We start from the raw sequence: 20,499 nt of genomic DNA on the forward strand, positions 1-20,499 counted from the left end.
GGCACTAAGGGCCACATCCAATCTCTTTTTAAAAACCTCCAGGGATGGTGAATCCACCACCTCTCTGGGTAGGCCGTTCCAATGCCTGATAACCCTCTCTGTAAAGAATTTCTTCCTAACATCTAACCTTAACCTCCCCTGGCAGAGCTTGAGCCCATGTCCCCTTGTCCTATTGTTGGTTGCCTGGGAGAAGAGACCAACCCCCGCCTGGCTATAACCTCCCTTCAGGGAGTTGAAGAGAGTGATGAGGTCGCCTCTAAGCCTTCTCTTCTCCAGACTAAACATCCCCAGCTCCTTTAGCCTCTCCTCATAGGACTCGTGCTCAAGTCCCTTCACCAGCCTCGTTGCTCTTCTCTGGACCCGCTCTAGCACCTCAATATCCTTCCTGAACTGAGGGGCCCAGAGCTGAACACAATACTCAAGGTGTGGCCTCACCAATGCAGAGTACAGGGGAAGGATCACTTCCCTGCTCCTGCTGGCCACACTGTTCCTGATGCAGGCCAGGATGCCATTGGCCTTCTTGGCCACCTGGGCACACTGCTGGCTCATGTTCAGCCTCCTGTCGATCAGGACCCCCCAAGTCCCTTTCCGCCTGGCTGCTTTCCAGCCACTCTGTGCCCAGCCTGTAGCGCTGCAGGGGGTTGTTGTGGCCAAAGTGCAGGACCCGGCACTTGGCTTTATTGAACTTCATCCCATTGGAGTCAGCCCATCTCTCCAGTCTATCCAGATCCCTCTGCAGAGCCCTCCTGCCTTCCGGCAGGTCGACACTCCCTCCCAATTTGGTGTCATCAGCAAATTTGCTGATGATGGACTCAATCCCCTCATCTAAATCATCAATAAAGATGTTAAAAAGACTGGACCCAGCACTGACCCCTGGGGAACACCACTGGTGACCGGCCGCCAGCTGGATGCAGCTCCATTCACCAGCACTCTCTGGGCCCGGCCCTCGAGCCAGTTCCTGACCCAGCACAGGGTGCCCCTCTCCAAGCTGTGGGCTGCCAGCTTTTCCAAGAGTATATTATGGGAGACAGTGTCAAAGGCCTTGCTGAAGTCTAGATAGACCTCATCCACAGCCTTCCCCTCATCCACCAGGTGGGTCACCTGATCATAAAAAGAGATCAGGTTGGTCAGAAAGGACCTGCCCCTCCTAAACCCATGCTGGCTGGGTCTAATCCCTTGTCCATCCTGAAGGTGCTGTGTGATTGCACTCAGGATGACCTGCTCCATAACCCTGCCAGGCACCGAGGTCAGGCTGACAGGCCTATAGTTGCCAGGGTCCTGCTTGCAGCCTTTTTTGTGGATTGGGGTGACATTCGCCAACCTCCAATCATCTGGGACCTTCCCAGAGAGCCAGGACTGTTCTTACTGTCCAAGCATAAGCTGATCCCCAGGGGAGCCTGTGGAATGTAACCCCTCAAGCACTAAATTCCTTCCCCGGTGCCAAAGACACAGGTTTGTTGTTGCTGCCCCTCCCACCGAGCACCAGCTCCATCTCCTGCTCCTGCCCAGCGGCTTTGCAGAAATCCAGGGCTGGGTGTGGATTGAAGGCTGTGGCAAGGGACAGGATAAAGTTGCTTGGCTTCCACCCTTGGTGTCTCAGTGTTTGTGATCTTGGGAATCCTCACAAACCTGGAACAATGGCAGATTATCTGTTGTTGTAAGATATGTACATGGAGATTGTTTTGATACGTGTTTAAATCTTCCTTTAAAATACAACGGATAGAAAACAATGAAAAAATAAAGATAAAAATAAAAAAAGAAAAAAAAAGGAAAGAAAGAAGAAAATGAAGAAAAAAGAGAAAAAAGGAGAAAAAAGAGAAAAAAAGAAAAATACAGGAGAAATAGGAAAAAAAGAAAAACAAAGAAAAGAGAGAAAAAAAACAAAAAAGAAATAGAAAACAAAATAGTAGAGAAAAAGGAAAGAAGAAAGAAAAAATAAAGAAAAGAAAGAAATAAAAAAGAGAAAATAAAAGAAGACAGAAAAACTAAACCCCAACAAGTCCGGTCCTCCCCCACCGCAGGGAATACAACTCCCACAATGCCCCGCGCAGGTGGGGGCGTGGCGAAGGGCGGGCAGGGGCCGTGGCTGCGCGCTGATTGGCTGCGGGGCGGGTCTGTAAAGGCGGAGGGCGCGCGGAGCGAGCGCCATTTTGGCCTCGTGGTCGGGAGTGAGGAGGACTCGCCTGCGGCCGCTGCACTTCGCTGGGTGAGTTGGCGGGGGGGCGGCGAGAGCGAGGTCTGGGGATCCCCTCGGGGGCTGCGGGGAGCGCGGGTGTGGATGGAAAGGCTGGAGGGCTCGGGAGGGTTTGGCGGGGGTGGTTCGGGGGTTCCCGGGGACGTTTTGAGGGGTCCCTGAAGGGACTCAGGGGGGAGGTTGAAGGTCCCTGAAGAGGTTTGGGGGTCTCTTAGGGTTCTGTTTTTTTTTTTTTGAGGAGATTTGGGGTGTCCCAGGTGGGCTTTGGGGCTCTCTGAGTAGGTTTAGGGGTCCAGGGGGGCTTCGCAGAGACCTTTTCTGCAGTTTTGGGGTCTCTAGGGGGTTTAAGGGGTCGCAGACGGTTTTGAGGGTCCCTGAGGGCGATTGGAGGGTCCCTGAATGGGCTTGGGGGGTCCCAGGTGGGTTTTGCGGGTCACTGAGAGGGTTTATGGGGTGCTGGGGAGGGATGAGGTCTCTGAGGGGATTTGAGGGGACCTTGAGGAGGTTTCGATGGGTCGAGGGGGGGATTTCAGGGGGTTTGAGGGGATCTTGGGGAGTCCCCTAAAGCCCAGCAGTGGGGTTCGGGGGGTCCCCCAGCCCCCAGGGGAGGGGTCCTATGGATGCCCCTAAATTCGGAGGAGGCAGATATACTACATGCGGGTAAGGGAATCCCAATGCCCCCAGTATATCCCAATCACCTCCCACTGACCCTCAGTATGGCCAAGTAACCCCCCAGTGACCTCCCAATGTATCCCAGTGAGCATCCATTAACCCCCACTATGGCTTGGTAACCTCCCAGTGTTCCCTGGTGTGTCCTGATAATCCCCCAGTAACTCCCCAGTTCTCTGCCAGTGCCCCCCAGTGTGCCCCAGTTCACCTCCAGTCCCTCCCTGTGCCCTCCCAGTGTCTCTCAGTAACCTCCCAGTCCCTCCCCGTGCCCCTTGGTTCCCCTCAGTGTGTCCCAGTATCCCCCAGTAATCCCCCAGTGCCCCCCAAAGCCCCCCAACTGTCCCCAGCATGTCCCCAGATGCCCTTGGCCTTTCTGTGAGCAGGGGGGGAAAGGCATTTTTGTGGTCAGAGGGTCCAGGGGGGGCTCCTGGGGTGAGATGGAGGATTGGGGACATCAGGGATGGGGTTTGGGAACAGTGGGGAGGGGTTTGGGGACAGTGGAATTGGGGGTGTCAAGGGGGGAACTGGAGCCATGGAGAGGCCCTGGGGGCATTGGAGACACAAGGGGGGTCTCAAGGTGTCAAGAGGGGAACTGGGGACAGCAAGAGGGTCTTGGGGACACCAGGGGGTTCTCAGGACTCACTTGCTGTTGGTGCAGCCCCTTCTCTCGCCCCCAGGCCCCTTTAACCCCCCTAAAGTGTCACCAACCTCCATTTTCCCTTTAATCCCCTCCCTCCACAGATCTCTTTGATGCCCCAATGCCCCCAAAACCTGTTTTAACTTCCCCAAATACACCCAAAGACCCCCAAACCCCCCCAATCTTCATCCAACTCCTCCAGATCCCTTCAAATCTCCCCCAGCTCCCCCTCCCAAATCCCTTCCAACCCTCCTAAAGAGGGATCACCCACACCCTGGGACAGGAACACAGTGGGCTGTACTGGGGGCACTGGGCTGTACTGGGAGGGCACTGGAGAGGGCTCAGGTGTCCTAGGACAATGTGGCTCAGCTCCAGGAGAGATGTGGGGAGCAGGGAGGAGGTACTGGTCTGTGCTGGTCTGCGGTGGTCTGCCCCCCCAATCCCCAAAGCCCCTCCCCAGCTCCCCCAGGACCCTCCCGCACCCCAAAGCCCCCCAGGCCCCCTTCAGACCCCTGACTTGGTCCTGCTGCCCCTTGAGCATCTGCAGCTCCTGCTCACATTTCACTACTCACAGGGTAGTGAGAGGAACATATCCCTCAAATACTCAATATACTCTTCATACACAATATCTGTCTGGACAGACAGATAAAGCAATAATCAGATATATTCTGTATCATATATATGGTACATATTCTACAGAATCCATTCTTAGGTGTTGTATGATATATCTATAAGATATTACAAATAATAAGCAATAACAAGGCATTTGTGGTTCTGCCTGTCTCACACACACACAAAAGTCTGGTTAGTGCTGCCCTCAGGAAACGCCCCCAACCTTGGTCCAGCTAAAGCTGTGGAATTTGTCTTTGTTTCCCTTGGGTTCAGGGTCAGGCTGTGCCTGTGTCCAGCCCAGAGGCTCAGAAAAGCATTTCTCCCATCCCACTGCAATCTGCTGCTGCAGACAGGACCCAGGCACTGGTGGCACTGGGAGTGAACAGCAGAGTGTTTCCAGGGGCTCTCTGAAGGAACACAAGTGTCCAAAGAATCCAGCACAAGTGTTGACAGAAGTCCCACTCCTTCATCTCTGAATGAGCTTGTTCAGCCCAGGAAAAACTGTCTAAGTTTTATTTCCATGGAAGGAGGTTTTTCCCACTTTAACACCAGTTTAGTTCCAAACCAGTTTCTTCATTTCCTCCTCCCGATTTCCCTGAAGGACACTGACAGGGGCCATGGACACTGACAGGGATCACAGAGTTTGTCCCTTGGCCATACAGCTCCTGTTGTTTGGTAGCACAGGAGAGGTTAATTAGAGCCCAGGCTCCAATCCCACGCCACGCCTTGAAGACGAGCTTGAAATCAAACGACTTTCCTGCTGGAGGGTTAAATTCAGTCCCCATCACCTTTTTTTGGGCTGAACCTTCATATTTTGGAGTATTTTTTAGCTGAATCTCAACTTTTTGCAGTTTGGGGTGGTGAGGGTTTTCTTGCTATTTCTGAGGGGGTTTTGCCTGAATCTTGTTGGTGGCTTCAGTTTTTCTGGGCTGAATCTTGGTGTTTTGGAGGTTTTTATGGACACAGGATGCCCGGTGAGTTCTAGAGATGGACTTGGGCAGGAGGAACCCCCAAGCCAACGCGCTCAGCCCTTGTTTTCCCCCCCATCAGGATTTGTCCTTCCCAAAGCTTGGGCGGATGGAGGAGGAGGCTGCGAGGAAGAGGAAGATGCCTTGGGCCCCCCAGGCAGGTGAGGAGGAAGTCAGTGTCCCTTTGGGCGGGTGTTGTGCTGGCTCTGTCAGCCGAGCATGGCCCCGGCTGCAGGACAACCCCGCTGGCGCCGCCGTCCTGCCGGGGCCGGAGTTGGGGGGATGTCCTTGGCCTTCCCTGTGGGCCGGAGGCAAATCCCCTGCCTGTCCTTCTTGCTTCCTGCCCCAGGCCCCGAGCTGAGGACGGAGAGCCCGGAGGACAAATCCCCCCGTGAGACCCTGGTGGGAGAGACCGTTTTGAAGGGCTCCACGGTGCAGGAAGGCAGCGGGGAGGAAAAGGGCCGGAGATCCCCCCGCAGGAGGGGCTCCAAAGCCATCCCAGGGTGCTCTGAGGAGGAAAGAGCCAGCCTGTGCCGGGAAGGCAGCTGGAGCTTGAGGCGGAGCTCTGACCTGGTGGTCCCTGGGCAGCCTCCCAGCAGAGAGAAGCCCTTCAGGTGCTTGGAATGTGGGAAGAGCTTCAAGAACAGCTCCCACCTGATCCGACACCAGCAGATCCACACTGGGACACGTCCCTACGCATGTGGGGAATGTGGAAAGAGCTTCAACCAGAGCTTCCACCTGATCAAACACCAGCAGGTCCACACCGGGGAACGGCCCTACGTGTGTAATGATTGTGGGAAGAGCTTCAAGAACAGCTCCAACCTGATCCGACACCAGGCCATCCACACTGGGGAACGGCCCTACACGTGTGGGGAATGTGGAAAGAGCTTCAGGGACAGCTCCAGCCTCCGCACCCATCAGCTCATCCACACTAGGGAACAGCCCTACAAGTGCTTGAAATGTGGGAAGAGGTTTAAGACCAGCTCACATCTCTACAGGCATGAGCGGACACACACGGATGAGAGGCCCTTCCGCTGCACTGACTGCGGGAAGGGCTTCAAGCACAACTACCACCTCAGCACCCACCGGCGCATCCACACCGGGGAAAGGCCCTACAAGTGTGGGGAGTGTGGGAAGAGCTTCCCCCACAGCTCTACCTTGACCAAACACAAACGTACCCACCAGTAAGAGAAGCCCTACCAGTGCCCCGACTGCGGGAAGAGCTTCGGCCGCTGCTTCCACCCCGAATGAACCCCCTGATGTTGAGGCAACCCCTGGAGTCCAGTGACTGTCAGTCCATCCCTTTCGACCACAAAGGGCCAGTCCCCTTTCCCAGGGGCATCTTCTTCCAACAGAACCCTTCTTGGAGGCGTGTGTGGAGATTCCTGCCTTGGCTGGGGACCCCCCAAGGTCACTGCTGGAGGTTGAGAGCAGAGATCTCCCCACGAGCATTGGTCTGGGGGAGTTCCATCCATCTCTAATTAAGAATTATTGCTTTTTTGCCAGCTTGAGTAGAATTGCTTCAACAATTGCTTTACTATAGAGCACTGTCCTGTCTTATCCTGTACTCTGGTAGTTTTAGTGTTTCTATTGTGCAGTAAATAATTCTGATGAAGATCTTTTGTCTGATCATTTGTAACCCTAAATGAATTCATTTCTCTCAATAGATCTGATTTGCCATCATTAAAACCTGGAGGACAAAAGTGATTCTGTCACATTTCTGTAGTTCCTCTAAACTAAAACTGTTGTCATGATCCAAGGCTGAGATTGGATCCAGCAGCCCCCAGCACCCCACAGGAAGCTGGGAGCTCAGGGGGGCCACCACCCATTGCCAACTCCCCTGTGCCCAAAGACCCCCATGGGACCGTCAGACCCTCCAGACAACCCTCCCTTTCCCACCCTTCTCCCTGTTCCTTCCATATTCCCATTGTCCCCTCAATCCCCCATTTCCCCCCTGAACACTTCTGGGGTCCCAACCCCCACTTTTTGCCCCCTCTCCTGTGGGCGCTGAAGGAGAAAATGAGGCTGCACACACAGAGTTCCATTGCAGGACTTGTCCTCCCATCTTTCCGGCGTCCCCCTTTCATTGGGGTTCCTTTGGAAACAGCACCTGGGCTTTGTCTTTTAGTCCACTGGAATTCCCAGCATGGCCCCAAAGCAGTGCCCTGATCCCACACATTCCCCTCCCCTCATGTGCTGGCTGTGTTCAGCCACCAGACAAAAACACAGGCTGCCATGCAGAGCGTTCCAAGTGGTTTCCACTTTGGCAAACAGCACTCTCTGATGGAAAACACCAGTCAAGGCCAAAACACTCCTTTTGGATCCTGATTAACTGAATGCAGCTGCTGCTGCCTTAACTTGTTCCCACAGAAATTCTCAGGGTTCTTTTGGTTCCAGGAGGCCCCACATGTCACAATGGCCCCTGGATTCCATGAGCTTCCCCAGTCTCCAAAGGTTCCTTTAGTTCCATGAGGCCCTGCAGTCCCCAAATGCCCTTTGGATTCTTGGAGATTTCCCATTGTCCCAGGGTCCCTTGTGCTTCAGAAGGAGCTGCAGTGGGACAGTGGCCCCTTGGTTCTGTGAGCTCTGCAGTGTTCCAGGAATCCTTGGGTTCCAGGAGAGCCTGCAGTTTCACAAGGAGCACTTGAATGCAGGAGGTTCTGCAGGGTCCCAATGGCCCCTGGATTCTGGGAGGTTCAGAAATATCTCAGGGCTGAGAAAACTGGGATTGTTCAGGCTGGAGAAGAGAAGGCTTTGGGCTGATCTAATTGTGGCCTTGCAGTGCCTGAAAGGAGCCAACCAGAAAGATGGAGAGAGACTTTGGACAAGGGCCTGGAGTGACAGGACAAGGGGCAGTGGCTTCACACGGATAGAGGGAAGGGTTGGAGGAGATAGTAGGAAGGAATTCTTGACTCTGAGGGTGCTGAGATGCTCTTGAAGGCCTCTCCCAAGCCAAAGCATTCCATGATTGTGGGACTGGTGGGTGAGGTGGTGGTTGGAGCCGTCTGGGGCACAGGGACCCAAAATGAGGGAGTTTTCCATTGTGGGGAAGGAAGGAGGGGGCAGCAGAACTGACCCCTTGGACACCTGGCAGGCAGGCTTTGGCTGGAAGCTGGTGATGGGGAGCTGAGTGAAGCCCCCACAATGCAGGAGGAAATGGTCAGTGACCTGCTCTGCCAGTGAGACCCCCCCAAGTGCCTGGGCCCACATGGGATGCAGCCAAGAGTCCTGAGGGAGCTGGAGAAAGAGCTGGCCAAGCCACTCTCACTCATTCCCCAGCAGTGCTGCACAACTGCACAAGTCCCAGCTGACTGGCAACAAGCACATGGGATGCCCATCCCCAGGAAGGGCCAAAAGGAGGATCTGGGGAACTCCTGGCCTGTGCCATTGACCTCAGGACCGGGAAAGTCCATGCAGCAGATCCTCCTCAGGGCCATCCCATGGCAGGGGCAGGACAACCAGGGGATCAGGCCCAGCCAGCGTGGGGTTGGGAAAGGCAGGTCCTGCCTGACCAACCTCATCTCCTTCTCTGACAAAGGACCCGCTCAGCAGCTGAGGGAAAGGCTGGGGATGTGTCTCTGTGGAATTCCAGAAGGCCTTTGGCACCATCTCCCCCAGCATCTCCTGCACAAACTGGCTGCTCATGGCTTGCCCAGAGAACTGTTTGCTGGGTGACAAAGTGTCTGATGGCCCAGGGAGTGGTGGGGAATGGAAGGAAATCCAGTTGGGGCCAGTCATTAGTGGGGTTCCCAAGGGATCAGGGTTGGGGTTGCTCCTGTTTAACATCGTTGTGGATGATCTGGGCCAGGGGATCGAGTGCCTCCTCAGGAAAGTCGTGGACAACACCACGTTGGGTGTGAGTGTGGATGTGCTGGAGGGCAGGAAGGCTCTGCAGAGGGATCTGGACAGGCTGGATCAAGAAGGCCAAGTGTCAGGGCCTGCACTTGGGTCTCAACAACCCCCTGGAACGCTCCAGGCTGGGGGCAGAGGGGCTGGAGAGCTGCTCAGCAGGAAGGGACTTGGGGGTGCTGCTTGACAGCGACTGGATATGAGGCAGAGTGTGCCCAGGGGGGCAAGAAGGCCAAGGGCATCGTGGCCTTTGTGGAGAAGGGTGTGGCCAGCAGGAGCAGAGAACTGATTGCCCCTCTGTGCTGGGCACTGGGGAGGCCCCACCTGGAGTGCTGTGTCCAGTTCTGGCCCCTTGTGCTGGTTTAAGAGTTAACCAGCAGGGGAAATGAACTCAACTCAAAGGAGAGATTATAAGTCAGAAAAACAATTTATTAAAATAATACAGTAAATACAATTATACAAACAAACAATTGGTTTTAACCCACAAAACCCAAATGTATAACCCAGCACCCTGGGGCATGAACAAAGTGGTGTTCCTTGGGCCCCCCCTTGAGTCCAAAGTAAAGGGAGAGGGGAAAAACCTGCTGGTGGGAGAGCTCTTGCAGTCTGGTCAAAAGTGGGGATTGCAGTCCAGTTTAGGGTGGTGTCTCAGTCTGGTTGAGAGCGGTGAGCTGCAGTCCTCCTCTGGATCCCACGAGTGGTGGTAAGGTTCTGAAACTCCAGGTTTATATATTCTCCAGTTCAGGCAGGAATGGTCAGTCCTCCCCTCAGAGCGGGGAATTCCATAAAAGGGTATGAGGCTGCTCAGTCCATAAAAGGGTATGAGGGTGCTCAGGAACACCCCCCCACACCTCACAGGCCTCTACTGACAACAGTTTCTGGGAAAATGGCATGGAAGGCTATAGAATACACAGCTTTGGGCTACACCCATGCAGTGATGAATCGGTCCCAGCTGTCCTAACAAGGACACATGGCAACCATCATACCTCCCACTGCTACGGACATTTACCATGGCAAACCTCATACATTCTATTACTACGGTCTGTTACCATGGCAACCAGCATACATTCCCATTGCTACCATCAGTTACCATGGCAAACAGCATACATTCCCACTGTTTTGGTCGGTTACCATAGCAACCATCACATCCTCTTTGACATCACATCTCCTATGACATCACATCCTCCCTGTGACATCACAGCCCCCTTAGGACATCACATCTCTCCTGTGACATCATCCCTGTGATATCATCCCTGGTGGCTGCCTGGGGATCTTTACAGTCGTAGATGTTATCACAAAAAAGAAACTCTGCCCTTCATACAGGCAGGAAAACTGGAATCCTGACTCCTTCTACAACCATCCCAGAACTCAGCCTGCTTTGCTAACACCACACATTTACAGACTAACCTTGGAGATAGATATGGACAGACATCTCTATCACCCTGGGGATAGAGCCTCAAGCATGTGCTGCCATAGGAATGGCAATCACAGAATCACAGAATCAGCTGGGTTGGAAAAGACCTCTGAGATCATCAAGTCCAACCCTGGATCCAACCCCGCCGTGCTTCCCAGACCATGGCACTGAGGCCACATCCACTCTCACCTTCAACACCTCCAGGGACGCTGACTCCACCCCCTCCCTGCCCAGCCCATTCCAAGCCCTGATTACTCTCTCAGCAAAAAATTGCTTCCTAATATCCAACCTAAACCTCCCCTGGCACAGCTCCAGACCCAGCCCTCTTGTCCTACTGCTGCTTCCTGCCAGAACAGCCCCACCCCCACCTGGCTCCAACCTCCTGGCAGGGACTTGCAGACAGTCAGGAGGTCTCCCCTGAGCCTCCTCTTCTCCAGCCTCAACACCCCCAGCTCCCTCAGCCTCTCCTCACACCACTTGTGCTCCACTCCCTTCCCCAGCCTCGCTGCTCTTCTCTGCACCTGCTCCAGCCCCTCCAGGGCCTTCCTCAACTCAGGGGCCCAGAGCTGGACACAGCACTCCAGGGGTGGCCTCACCAGCGCTCAGTCCAGCCCAACAATCCCTTCCCTGCTCCTGCTGACACACTCTTCCTCAGACAGGTCCCTCTGCAGAGCCCTCCTGCCTTCCAGCACATCAACACACCCCCAGCTTGGTGTCACCTGCACATTTGCTGATGAAATGCCTGGTTCTGCAGCAGCTGCAGATGCTCAAGGGGCAGCAGGACCAAGTCAGGGGCCTGGGGGGGCCTGGGGGGCTTTGGGGTGTGGGAGGGTCCTGGGGGAGCTGGGGAGGGGCTTTGGGGATTGGGGGTACAGACCAGGACAGACCAGTACAGACCAGGACAGACCAGGACAGACCAGTACCTCCTCACTGCTCCCCAGATCTCTCCTGGAGCTGGGCCACGTTGTCGTGAGACACCTGAGGCCCCCCCAGTGCCCTCCCAGTACAGCCCAGTGCCCCCAGTACAGCCCACTGTGTTCCTGTTCCAGGGTGCTGGGTGATCCCTCTTTGGGGGTGTTAGGAGGGATTTGGGGGGAGGGGGACTGGGGGAGATTTGAAGGGCTCTGGGGGGGAGTTTGGGTGGGGATTTGGGGATTTTGGGTGTATTAAAGGAGGTCTTGGGGGCATTGGGGGGTCAAAGGGATCTGTGGGGGAAGGGGATTAAAGGGAAAAAGGGGGTTAGAGGACATTTGGGAAGGGTTAATGGCACCTGGTGGGGGGGGAGGAGGGGCTGCAATATGAGCAGGTGAATCCTGAGATCCACCTTGGTGAACCCAAGACTCTCTTGGTGTCCCTAATTTCCCCCTTGACACCCGAAGACCCCCCTGGTGTCTCCAGCATCTCCAGGGCCTCTCCATGGCCATTATTCCCCCCTTGACACCCCCAATTCCACTCTCCCCAAACCCCTCCCCACTGTCCCCATTGTCCCCAAACCCCATCCCTGATGTCCCCAACCCTCCATCTCACTCCAGGAGCCCCCCCTGGACCCTCTGAGCACAAAACACCCCCCCCCCGAAAGGCCAAGGGCATCTGGGGACACACTGGGGACAGTTGGGGGGCTTTGCAGGGCACTGGGTGTTTACTGGGGGATACTGGGACACACTGGGGGGAACCAGGGGGCACTGGGAGGGACTGGGGGTTACTGAGGGATTCTGGGAGGGCACTGGGAGGGACTGGGGGGAACTGGGGCACACTGGGGGGCACTGGCAGAGAACTGGGGAGTTACTGGGGGATACCAGGACACACGGGGGGGACACTGGGAGGCTACCAGGCCATACTGGGGGTTACTGGGTGCTCCCTGGGACACACTGGGTGGTCACTGGGGGGTTACTGGGCTATACTGAGGGTCACTGGGAGGTTATTTGGATATTCTGGGGGCACTGGGATCCCCTTACCCGCATGTAGTATATCTCCTCCCTCCGATTCTTGGGGAGCATCCCTAGGACTTCTCCCCTGGGGTCTTGGGGACCCACCAAACCCACTGCTGGGCTTTAGGGGACTCCACAAAATCCCCTCAAAACCCCTGAAATCCCCTCAGAAATCCACCCCTCTACCCATTGAAACCTCCTCAAGGTCCCCTCAAATCCCCTAAGAGACCTCATCCCCCCACCCTGGACCCCCTAAACCCTCTCAGTGACCCACAAAACACACCTGGGACCCCCCCAGCCCATTCAGGGACCCCCCAGTCCCTCTAAGGGAGCCTCAAAGCCGTCTGGGACCCCCTAAACACTACCAAAACTGCCTCAAAATCCCCGCAAAGCCTTCCAACCCGTCTCAGAGACCATTCCAGCCCACCTGAGACCACCAAATCTCCTCAGAAACCAAAACCCCCTCGGGGGCCTCCAAACCCTTTTCAGGGACCTTCAACCTCCCCCCCCCGAGTCCCCTCAGGACACCGAACCCCCGCAGGGACCCCTCAAAACTTCCTCGGGAACCCCCGAACCCCCCCCGCTAAACCCTCCCGAGCCCTCCAGCCTTTCCACCCTCACCCGCGCTCCCCGCAGCCCCCGAGGGGATCCCCAGACCCCGCTCACCCAGCGCTCACCGCCTCCTCCTCCCGTTCCTTCCCGCGCGCCCAACATGGCGCTCGCTCCGCGCGCTCCCCGCTCACGAGACCCCGCCGCAGCCAATCAGCGCGCGGCCACGCCCCCCGCCCGCCCCGGGCCCCCTCGGCCTCCTGAGGCCCCGCTGACTCCTGCCGGCATTGCCGCCCCTCTGCTCCTTGTGTGCCACGGGCTGAGCAGGGACAGGGCACCTCCCGTTCCTCTGCCAACCCCCCGCGCCTGCTCGGGGCCCTGCAGGGCCCCCCCCTGCTCCCGAGGGCTGTGGGGGTGCTTAATGGTCAGGGCTTGGGGTTCAGAGCTCAGGGTGGGGATTAGGCAGAAGCTGAGGGGGGGTTTGGTGTTCTGCTGGCAGTGTCTGCTTGAGGATTAGGGGAAGAGTTTTTGGGCTGGGTCAGGATTAAAGCTTGGCTTTTCACACTAACACTGCAGGTTTGGGAGTGGCTGGGCACTGGAGTACAAAGAAGAGTCTGAAGTTCTGGGTTTTGGGCTTTGCCTTCAAGGTCAGGTTGAAGCTGGGAGTAGAGCAGTGGATTCCTTTCAATGGGAGGAGCAGCACTTTTAGGTGGTGTTGGGGCTTGAGGGTACAAAGAGGGAAAAGGCCCATCAAGAATGTTTGCACAGGCAGTGCTGCAGCACCAGCAGCCTTAACTGCACTTGTTTTTACCTCATGAAATCTTTGTTGTCCAAGCCCCTCTTTCCTTCCCCAGTTGTCTTATCCCTTTTCTCCCAGTTCCTCCTGACCTCCCCAAGTCTTTTATCTGGATGGACTCAGCTCTGTGATGACCCTCAGGACCCCTGAGCATCTGCCTGCCCTCCTTGGCCAGTCAGTTCCTGGGAACAGCCCCGGCAGCGCAGCCCCCAAGGGCACACGATGGGCTGTGGGCTGGACAGGACCCTCCTCAGCCTGGGCAGCAGGGCTGCAGGGGGGGATTCCCTGACCCTCCCCAGATGGGCCCTTCCTGCCCAACAGCTCCTGCTCCAAAGGGCTCCCACACACCCTGGGCCACTTGTCCCACTTGGGCACTGGAGCTGCCTCAGGGCATCTCTGGGCAGTGGCCAGCTCTGGCACTGCTCTGGCAAGTCATGGCCTGAAGCCACGAGTGTGGAATTTAGGAGACACTTGAAACCTCTGCAGAACAGAACTCTTGATAATTGCTGAAGGCTTCCTGGCTAGCATTGACAGACCTTTATTTTTTTATTTTTTTTAATTTCAACAACTTTTCTCCATTTGTTTCCATTGACAACACCTTCTATACGTTCTATTAATCTGATTCTTTCATTGTCTACATGAATAGGATTGTGCAGCTACTTATCAAACTAAATATCCCACCATTGATTCCATTATGGAAACATGGCTCAGAGGAAGCTCCTGATTTTTGGGACACCTTTCATATCTCTAATTTTGCCTTTTTGGTTCTTCCTCTCCCTATTTTTGTTTTGAAAATGCTCTCCAGGATGTGTGTTCACACTGGGAGTGTTTTCACACTCTGAGCTGTGCCCTGTGCCATGGGACAGGGGACAAATGCACCTTCCAGAGAAATCTGCCACTGCTGCTCACAGAAGCCCTCTGAGTGCCCAGGTGAGATGGTGCCCAGGCTGCTTTGCTGGTGTGGAATGAAAGGGCCAGGCCAGAAAGGCAGAGGAGGGTGATGGAGGAGACAGGGCCATTTGCAGGGGATGTGTGCGAGGCTGGGGAGATGAATGTCCCTGGGCCAGTGAAGGCTGTTCCTGGAGTCACCCCAGAAGTGTCAGGGCTCTGACAGGGCTCCAGAGGGCATCCTCAGTGCCCCTCCTCCCTCCACTTTTGGGGTCCCACCACCCCTTCTGTCCCCTCTGACCCCCCTTTTCCCACTGACCGCCCCCTTCCCACCCCCCGCTCACCCGAGAGCTCCTCGCCCGCAGCCGGGGGGGCTCCCAGCACCACCAGTGCCCAGAGAAGTCCCCCCAGAGAAGGGGTTGGGTGGGATCCTGGGTGGGCTTTGAGTATGTTTAGGCAGTCCTGCAGAGCCTGTGTGGAGGTTTAGGGGGTTCCCAGCACCTTTCGAAGTGTGCTGGGTGCCTTATTGAAGGGTTAGTTCCCTCCCAGAGCCCCCCCAGAGCGGGCTGACGGGGGGAACACAGGGGGGTCCCCATTCCCGATCCATCCCGAGGCCTGTTCTGCCCCCCCCAAACTCGGCTCCACCCTTTGGGATTCCCCCAAGCCCTTTCCCTACTGCCCCCCAATAACCGGGACTGGGGAGAACTGGGAAGCTTTCCTGGGATCAGGAGTGGCAGCAGGGGAGGGGGGGACACACGACCCCCCCAAAATCCTCACAGGGACAGGGGGGGTCCAGGCTGGGCCCGAGGCCCCGGGGAGGGGCTGCGGCCGCCGCCGGCTCAGGAGCTCTGTGGGGAGAGAAAAGGGGGTGACACCGGGGTGGGGGGTCCCCGGGGGGGCACAGACGCTCTGGGGGGACACACGACCCCCTGGGACCCCCCTCACCTTCTGGCGCAGGTAGAAGCCGAGCCCCAGCGCCAGGGAGACGAAGGCCAAGAGGAAGCCCCCGGCCCCTCCTTGGCAGCAATTGCTCAGGCTGATGGAGCCCGGCAGGGCCGGGGCCGCCGGCGGTGTCCGATCCCGGCAGGAAGCGGGGAGGGCCCCGGGGAGCGGCGGCGGCGGGCGGGGCCCTGGGGGAGCCGCCCCGAGGGGTCCCCGCCGCCCGTGGCACTGAAGGAGCCGCCCCGGGACGGGCCCTGGCGGGGGTCGCCAGAGAGGGGGGGCGAGCTCGGAACGGAATCAGCTCCGGAGAATAAACCAAGGAAAACCAAAGGGCCGCGCCGGGGGAGTCTCCGCCGCCCCGGAGCTAAAAGAGCTGCCCCGCGGGACGGGCGAGGAGGGGCGGCGGTGAAACAGTCGCCCGGGGTGTGGCGAGGGAGGCGGGAATGGGATAAAAGAGAGAGAATAGAGAGAGAAATCGCTTTGTTCCCCCCCTCCCTCCCCACCCCAGCTCCCTTTTGTATACAGATAAAACCAGAGACCAGCATGTGCTTCTATTCCCCCTTTTCCCCTCAGGGGAACAAAAAACAAAAAAGAAAACCTTGGGAAAGAGGGGGGAAAGCCAACATTGGAAAACTATCTTGTCTGAGATAAGTTGTGCTGCCAAAGGAAACGCTGACTCCAGAGGTGCCCCAGCCCTGCAGAGCCCCCACCCTGCCCACTCACACACTTCAGCTCCACATTGGGGTTTTCCCCTCCCTGGCACTGCCCAGTCCAGCCCCTCCCTGGTCCCCCCATCTCCCTGCCCCTGCCCCAGCCCAGCAGAGCAGCACACTCAGGTCTGGCCCTGCAGCAGGACATGGAGGCCATGGAGCTCAGGGACAGGCCCTCTGGGTCTGCAATGCTCAGCACATCCTCAGCTCAGGCAGCTCCTGCAGCCCCAGGGCCAGCCCCGCTCCCCAGCACAGCAGCAGAGAATCGGCCCCGGGCTCCTCAGGCCCCATTTGCCATCTCCAGGGGCACTGGCCACCACCAGCACCAGCTGCAGCAGCCTCAGCCCCTCCAGCCCCCACAGAGGGACCCTGAGGGCAGCACACGGACTCCAGGGAGAAACCAGCAAGGCAAGGACCCTCTGGAGAGTCTGCTCCTTGGCCTTCTTCTTGAGAGCCCTGGAGAAGAAGAGCTGAGGCTTCAGGCTGTGCCCGGAGCAAATGGAGCCCCTTGTGTGGTGGAAAGAGTGCAGTGGAGCCCAGCTCATGCCAGCAGTGCCATGGCTACAGGACTGACCCAGCCCAGCCCAGGGACCAAGGCCCAGAGCACTGAGGCCTCAGCCGAGGCCCAGAAGGGGAGGGGGGCAGGAGAAAAAGAGCAGCTCTCAACAGGCCAAATGCTGCTGCTCCCTGGCACTGCTGCTGTGCTGGGACTCTCTTTCCCTGCCCCTCTGCACACAGGCACTGCCCTGCCAGACTCATCAGAGGTCTCAGAAGGTTGAACTCACAAAAACAAGTCACTGAAGGATCCTTGACTTTGTTTCAATGCATTCCTCATTTACACAGGCTCTGGGTCAAATTCAAGATGTAGACAGTGACCTAGACATGGGATGAATAATCAGTATTCACTGTACACAACTTTATCCCAGGAGAAAAACCACATGAAACCCTTAACCCAGCACCACAAAAACCTGAGCAGGCAGGCTGGAACAAGGAGTCCCATTCTGAATGCTATGGGAGAGAAAACAGGCCCTTTGTGCCTTCAGAAAAGCATCCAGTCATCATTTTCCTCAGGGCATCCTTGAAGCAAAAGGTTTCTTAAGACAGATGCCAGAGCTTGGCAGCAGGCTGTCCTTCTCAGCTTGGAAAATCTCTGCTAACTTCCCTAACAATGGTACAAACCCCCCATGTTAATGTTGTCAAACAGCTGCATTTGCAGGATTCATGTTCCAGCATTACCTAATGCACAGTTATCACACCTCTTTTTAAAATTAAAGGGGAGGAAAAAAAAGCAGAGGGTAGGGGGAGACTCCCCACCCCAGTCATCCATCAAGTGTACACCCTGGCCACTGCTCCCAAGAAATTGAATATATGCTAAAGAGATATAAAAAGACATCAAAAGCTTTCAGAAATAAAAGTGCTTCAGAAGCTAGATTTTAATATTGCCAAGTGGGTTTTTGCCAGATTATAAAGTTGACTGAAATGCCAGGATACTGCATTTTGGAAGCAGCAGCAGCTCACATATTGCCTTGTATTAGTGGCTGAAGTGTGTTGCTGATTCCAAAGCTGGACTATCATCATCTGTGGGGGAGAGTAGATAAATAAAGAAATAAATAAAAATTGGCATTCCCTACCAACCCTGCTGCCTAGAAGCACTCTTTTCAAGTGCGGCCTCCACAGGAAAAAAAAGTTAAGAGCACTTTATTTTGATTATAGTGCTTTCCCCAGGCAGGAATTTTTATTTCAGTTAGAATCTTTGAACCATTACATTTTCAGGGAGGCATTTTTATATTTACAGTTGACATCTTCATAGAAGAATGAAACCTTTGAGCAACAGCTCTAAAGCATGAAGGTTGCCTGCAGGAAATACTTAAATTATTTTACATCCCAATGGAGCCTGTTGTTTTTAGCTAAAATTTAATAAACCTTAATTCAATGACCTTTCTTTTACTGAAAGCCTGCACTTTGGAAAACTAACTTTCCTGAGAAACATATTTGGGTGAATAAATGCCAAAAAAGGGCTACTGAAATCTAAACATTTTCTCCATTTATAGCTTGTGAACATTTAGTTCCTAAATTCCCAACTGCTACCTAATGTACAGAACAGTGGTGCCTTGGTTGAATCACATATCATTGATTTCACAGTGTCACAGGGATCTCATTGACAGGAGTCAATTAGAATCCAAAATCAATCAAATGTGTTCTTGCACTACCATTCATTGAATTTGAATATCCCAAAATTAATTGTAAGCATGTGAAAGAACCTATAAATAAATTTTGAAAAGGTACAGAAATAAAAATCAGTAAACTTTGAGAAGATAATAGTGCATCTGAGCATGTTTCATGCCTGCTGGGGTAAGTTAATGGTGAATCACACCTTCCCTTCCCAGCACAGGCTGAGATATATTCTTTTTGGAACATGAAAATACCCAGTGGCTGAAGGCAGAGGAGACACCAGTCAATGATCCAGCATTATTTTATGAACAGCCTGTTACACCCCCAATATCAAATATGCTGCCAGGATATTACAAAATGCACAAGGATGTGACACTCTGAAAAACTGCACATTGTAAGTGAGCCACTGCACTTCAGGGAGAAAGAAAGGAGGGAATTCCTGAATCTCTACCAAAAGCAGGAATAGATGTGGCCATTTATCCAAAGAGCTGTTCTTGTTGCTGAGGACTCCTCTCTGAACACATTCACCTGTAATTCTGTCAAGGTAATAAATCCTTCCACTCCTTACAGCACACTCAAAAGCACCCTGCTATTTAATTTCAATGCAAAAATGGCCCAAAGTGCCTAAAACATTTCCTTTTGCTCATGTAAAAGTGCTGGCATTTTACTTCCTTCCTGATAAGCCAGTGCCAATGGACCTGATTATTCTTTTCTTATTCAAAGCATATCAGTAGTTCCAAAGCACTCTCCATCTTATCAGGGGTCTGAACAGCACAGTTACTGAAAACAGTTTGTCCTGCTCCTCTCTCTTTCTGCCAGGCTATCAGATAAACCCAACTAACTCTCTGTATTTACACACCATCAAACATAAGTTGTGTCTTCAACACACTGTAGCCTGTTTCTGGCATGTTACAGGTTTGCTGCTTGACATTAGTTGTACCCAAAACAGCAGCAGTGAATTAGCTTAGAACAAAAATATAGTCACTCCATAGCACAGAACACAAAAGGGACACAGGATAGGAAAAAAAAAGAGAAACATTGTGTGAAGTAAGAATGATCACTCTCATCTCAGCAGTTCATAGGTATTTATCTGGTGCTACCTGAAAAAGAGCCTGGAAGCAGTAGGATCTAAATGCATTCAAAACAGACCTGACACAGGCCTCAAGAGGAGAAAAATAATTTCTTTTTTTGTTTGTTTTATTCTCTTGTCCTCTAGGAACTGTCTCTGATTTGCAAGGGGTGAGAATGTGAAAGAAAGGAAAATGGTTACAATGTCTGAAAGCGTTTAAATGCCTTTACAGTTTTTGTCTGTAACAAGACTGATTTTCATGATCATGATTATTTGGACCTAAAAGACAAAAACAAACCAAAAAAACACTCTCCCCCAAACAAGCCTCTCAGCAACTCTCCTTTTCATTCAGTGTCTCAGATACAGAATTTTCAGTGCTAACTACTGGACTGTTCTCACATGCATAGGGGTAGCTAATTATATTTCAGCAGGTTATCATATAAATAAATGTGCACAATTCTGTACAAGGACACTGTAAATGGCTTGATTAGACCAAGAACAAGGAACTTCTATTCTATACACCCTGATATACCAACTTACCACAGCACATGGCCATCCTTCTCCAATTTCAGACTTAAGGTTCTGTGTTAGTGTCACAAAAAGTAAGAATTTTTAGTTTTGTTTTGCCCCATAAATTATTTTGATCTAAATCTGCAAATTTCATCAAGATTTCATACAAATTCAGAATGGTGACCCACGGTAAAAATCAGACATTCAGTGGTACAGAAAAACAGCACATGCTTATCTTACACTGTCTGAAAGTACCTACATTGCTCTAATTTTCATTAGATACATTAATAGATATTTCTTCTAGAAAGTAGAGGAAGCTGAAGTGAAAAAAATAATTTTATTTCAATTTTAAAAGAATTGGGAAACGACACTCTGATTAAAAAGCTACACTACTTAAAACAGGAAAATAATTGGAAATTAGACAAGATTCCCTTTAATGCAAACCTGCTATATTAAGGAATAGCAAAAAGAAAAGCCCCTCTTTGAAGGAAATAAAAATTAGTTGAAAAAACATTACAAGTGTTGCCACCTCTCCGGGCAGCCCCTTCCAATGCCTGACAACCATTTCCATCAAGAAAAGCTTCCTCATGAT

General features: G+C 53.6%; 1 protein-coding gene across 1 annotated transcript in view; it reads right to left on the reverse strand.

Annotated features, from left to right (window-relative positions):
* LOC135405257 (zinc finger protein ZFP2-like) overlaps window positions 1-20,499 on the reverse strand; it is a 225,478-nt gene that overhangs the window by 136,628 nt on the left and 68,351 nt on the right. Inside the window, exon 3 of the mRNA XM_064639922.1 lies at window positions 12,350-12,356. Within this exon, the coding sequence (XP_064495992.1) occupies window positions 12,350-12,356 (7 nt within the window). The remainder of the gene's footprint in view (window positions 1-12,349; window positions 12,357-20,499) is intronic.

Source organism: Pseudopipra pipra, chromosome W (assembly GCF_036250125.1).
Source record: "Pseudopipra pipra isolate bDixPip1 chromosome W, bDixPip1.hap1, whole genome shotgun sequence".
Taxonomy (NCBI): domain Eukaryota; kingdom Metazoa; phylum Chordata; class Aves; order Passeriformes; family Pipridae; genus Pseudopipra; species Pseudopipra pipra.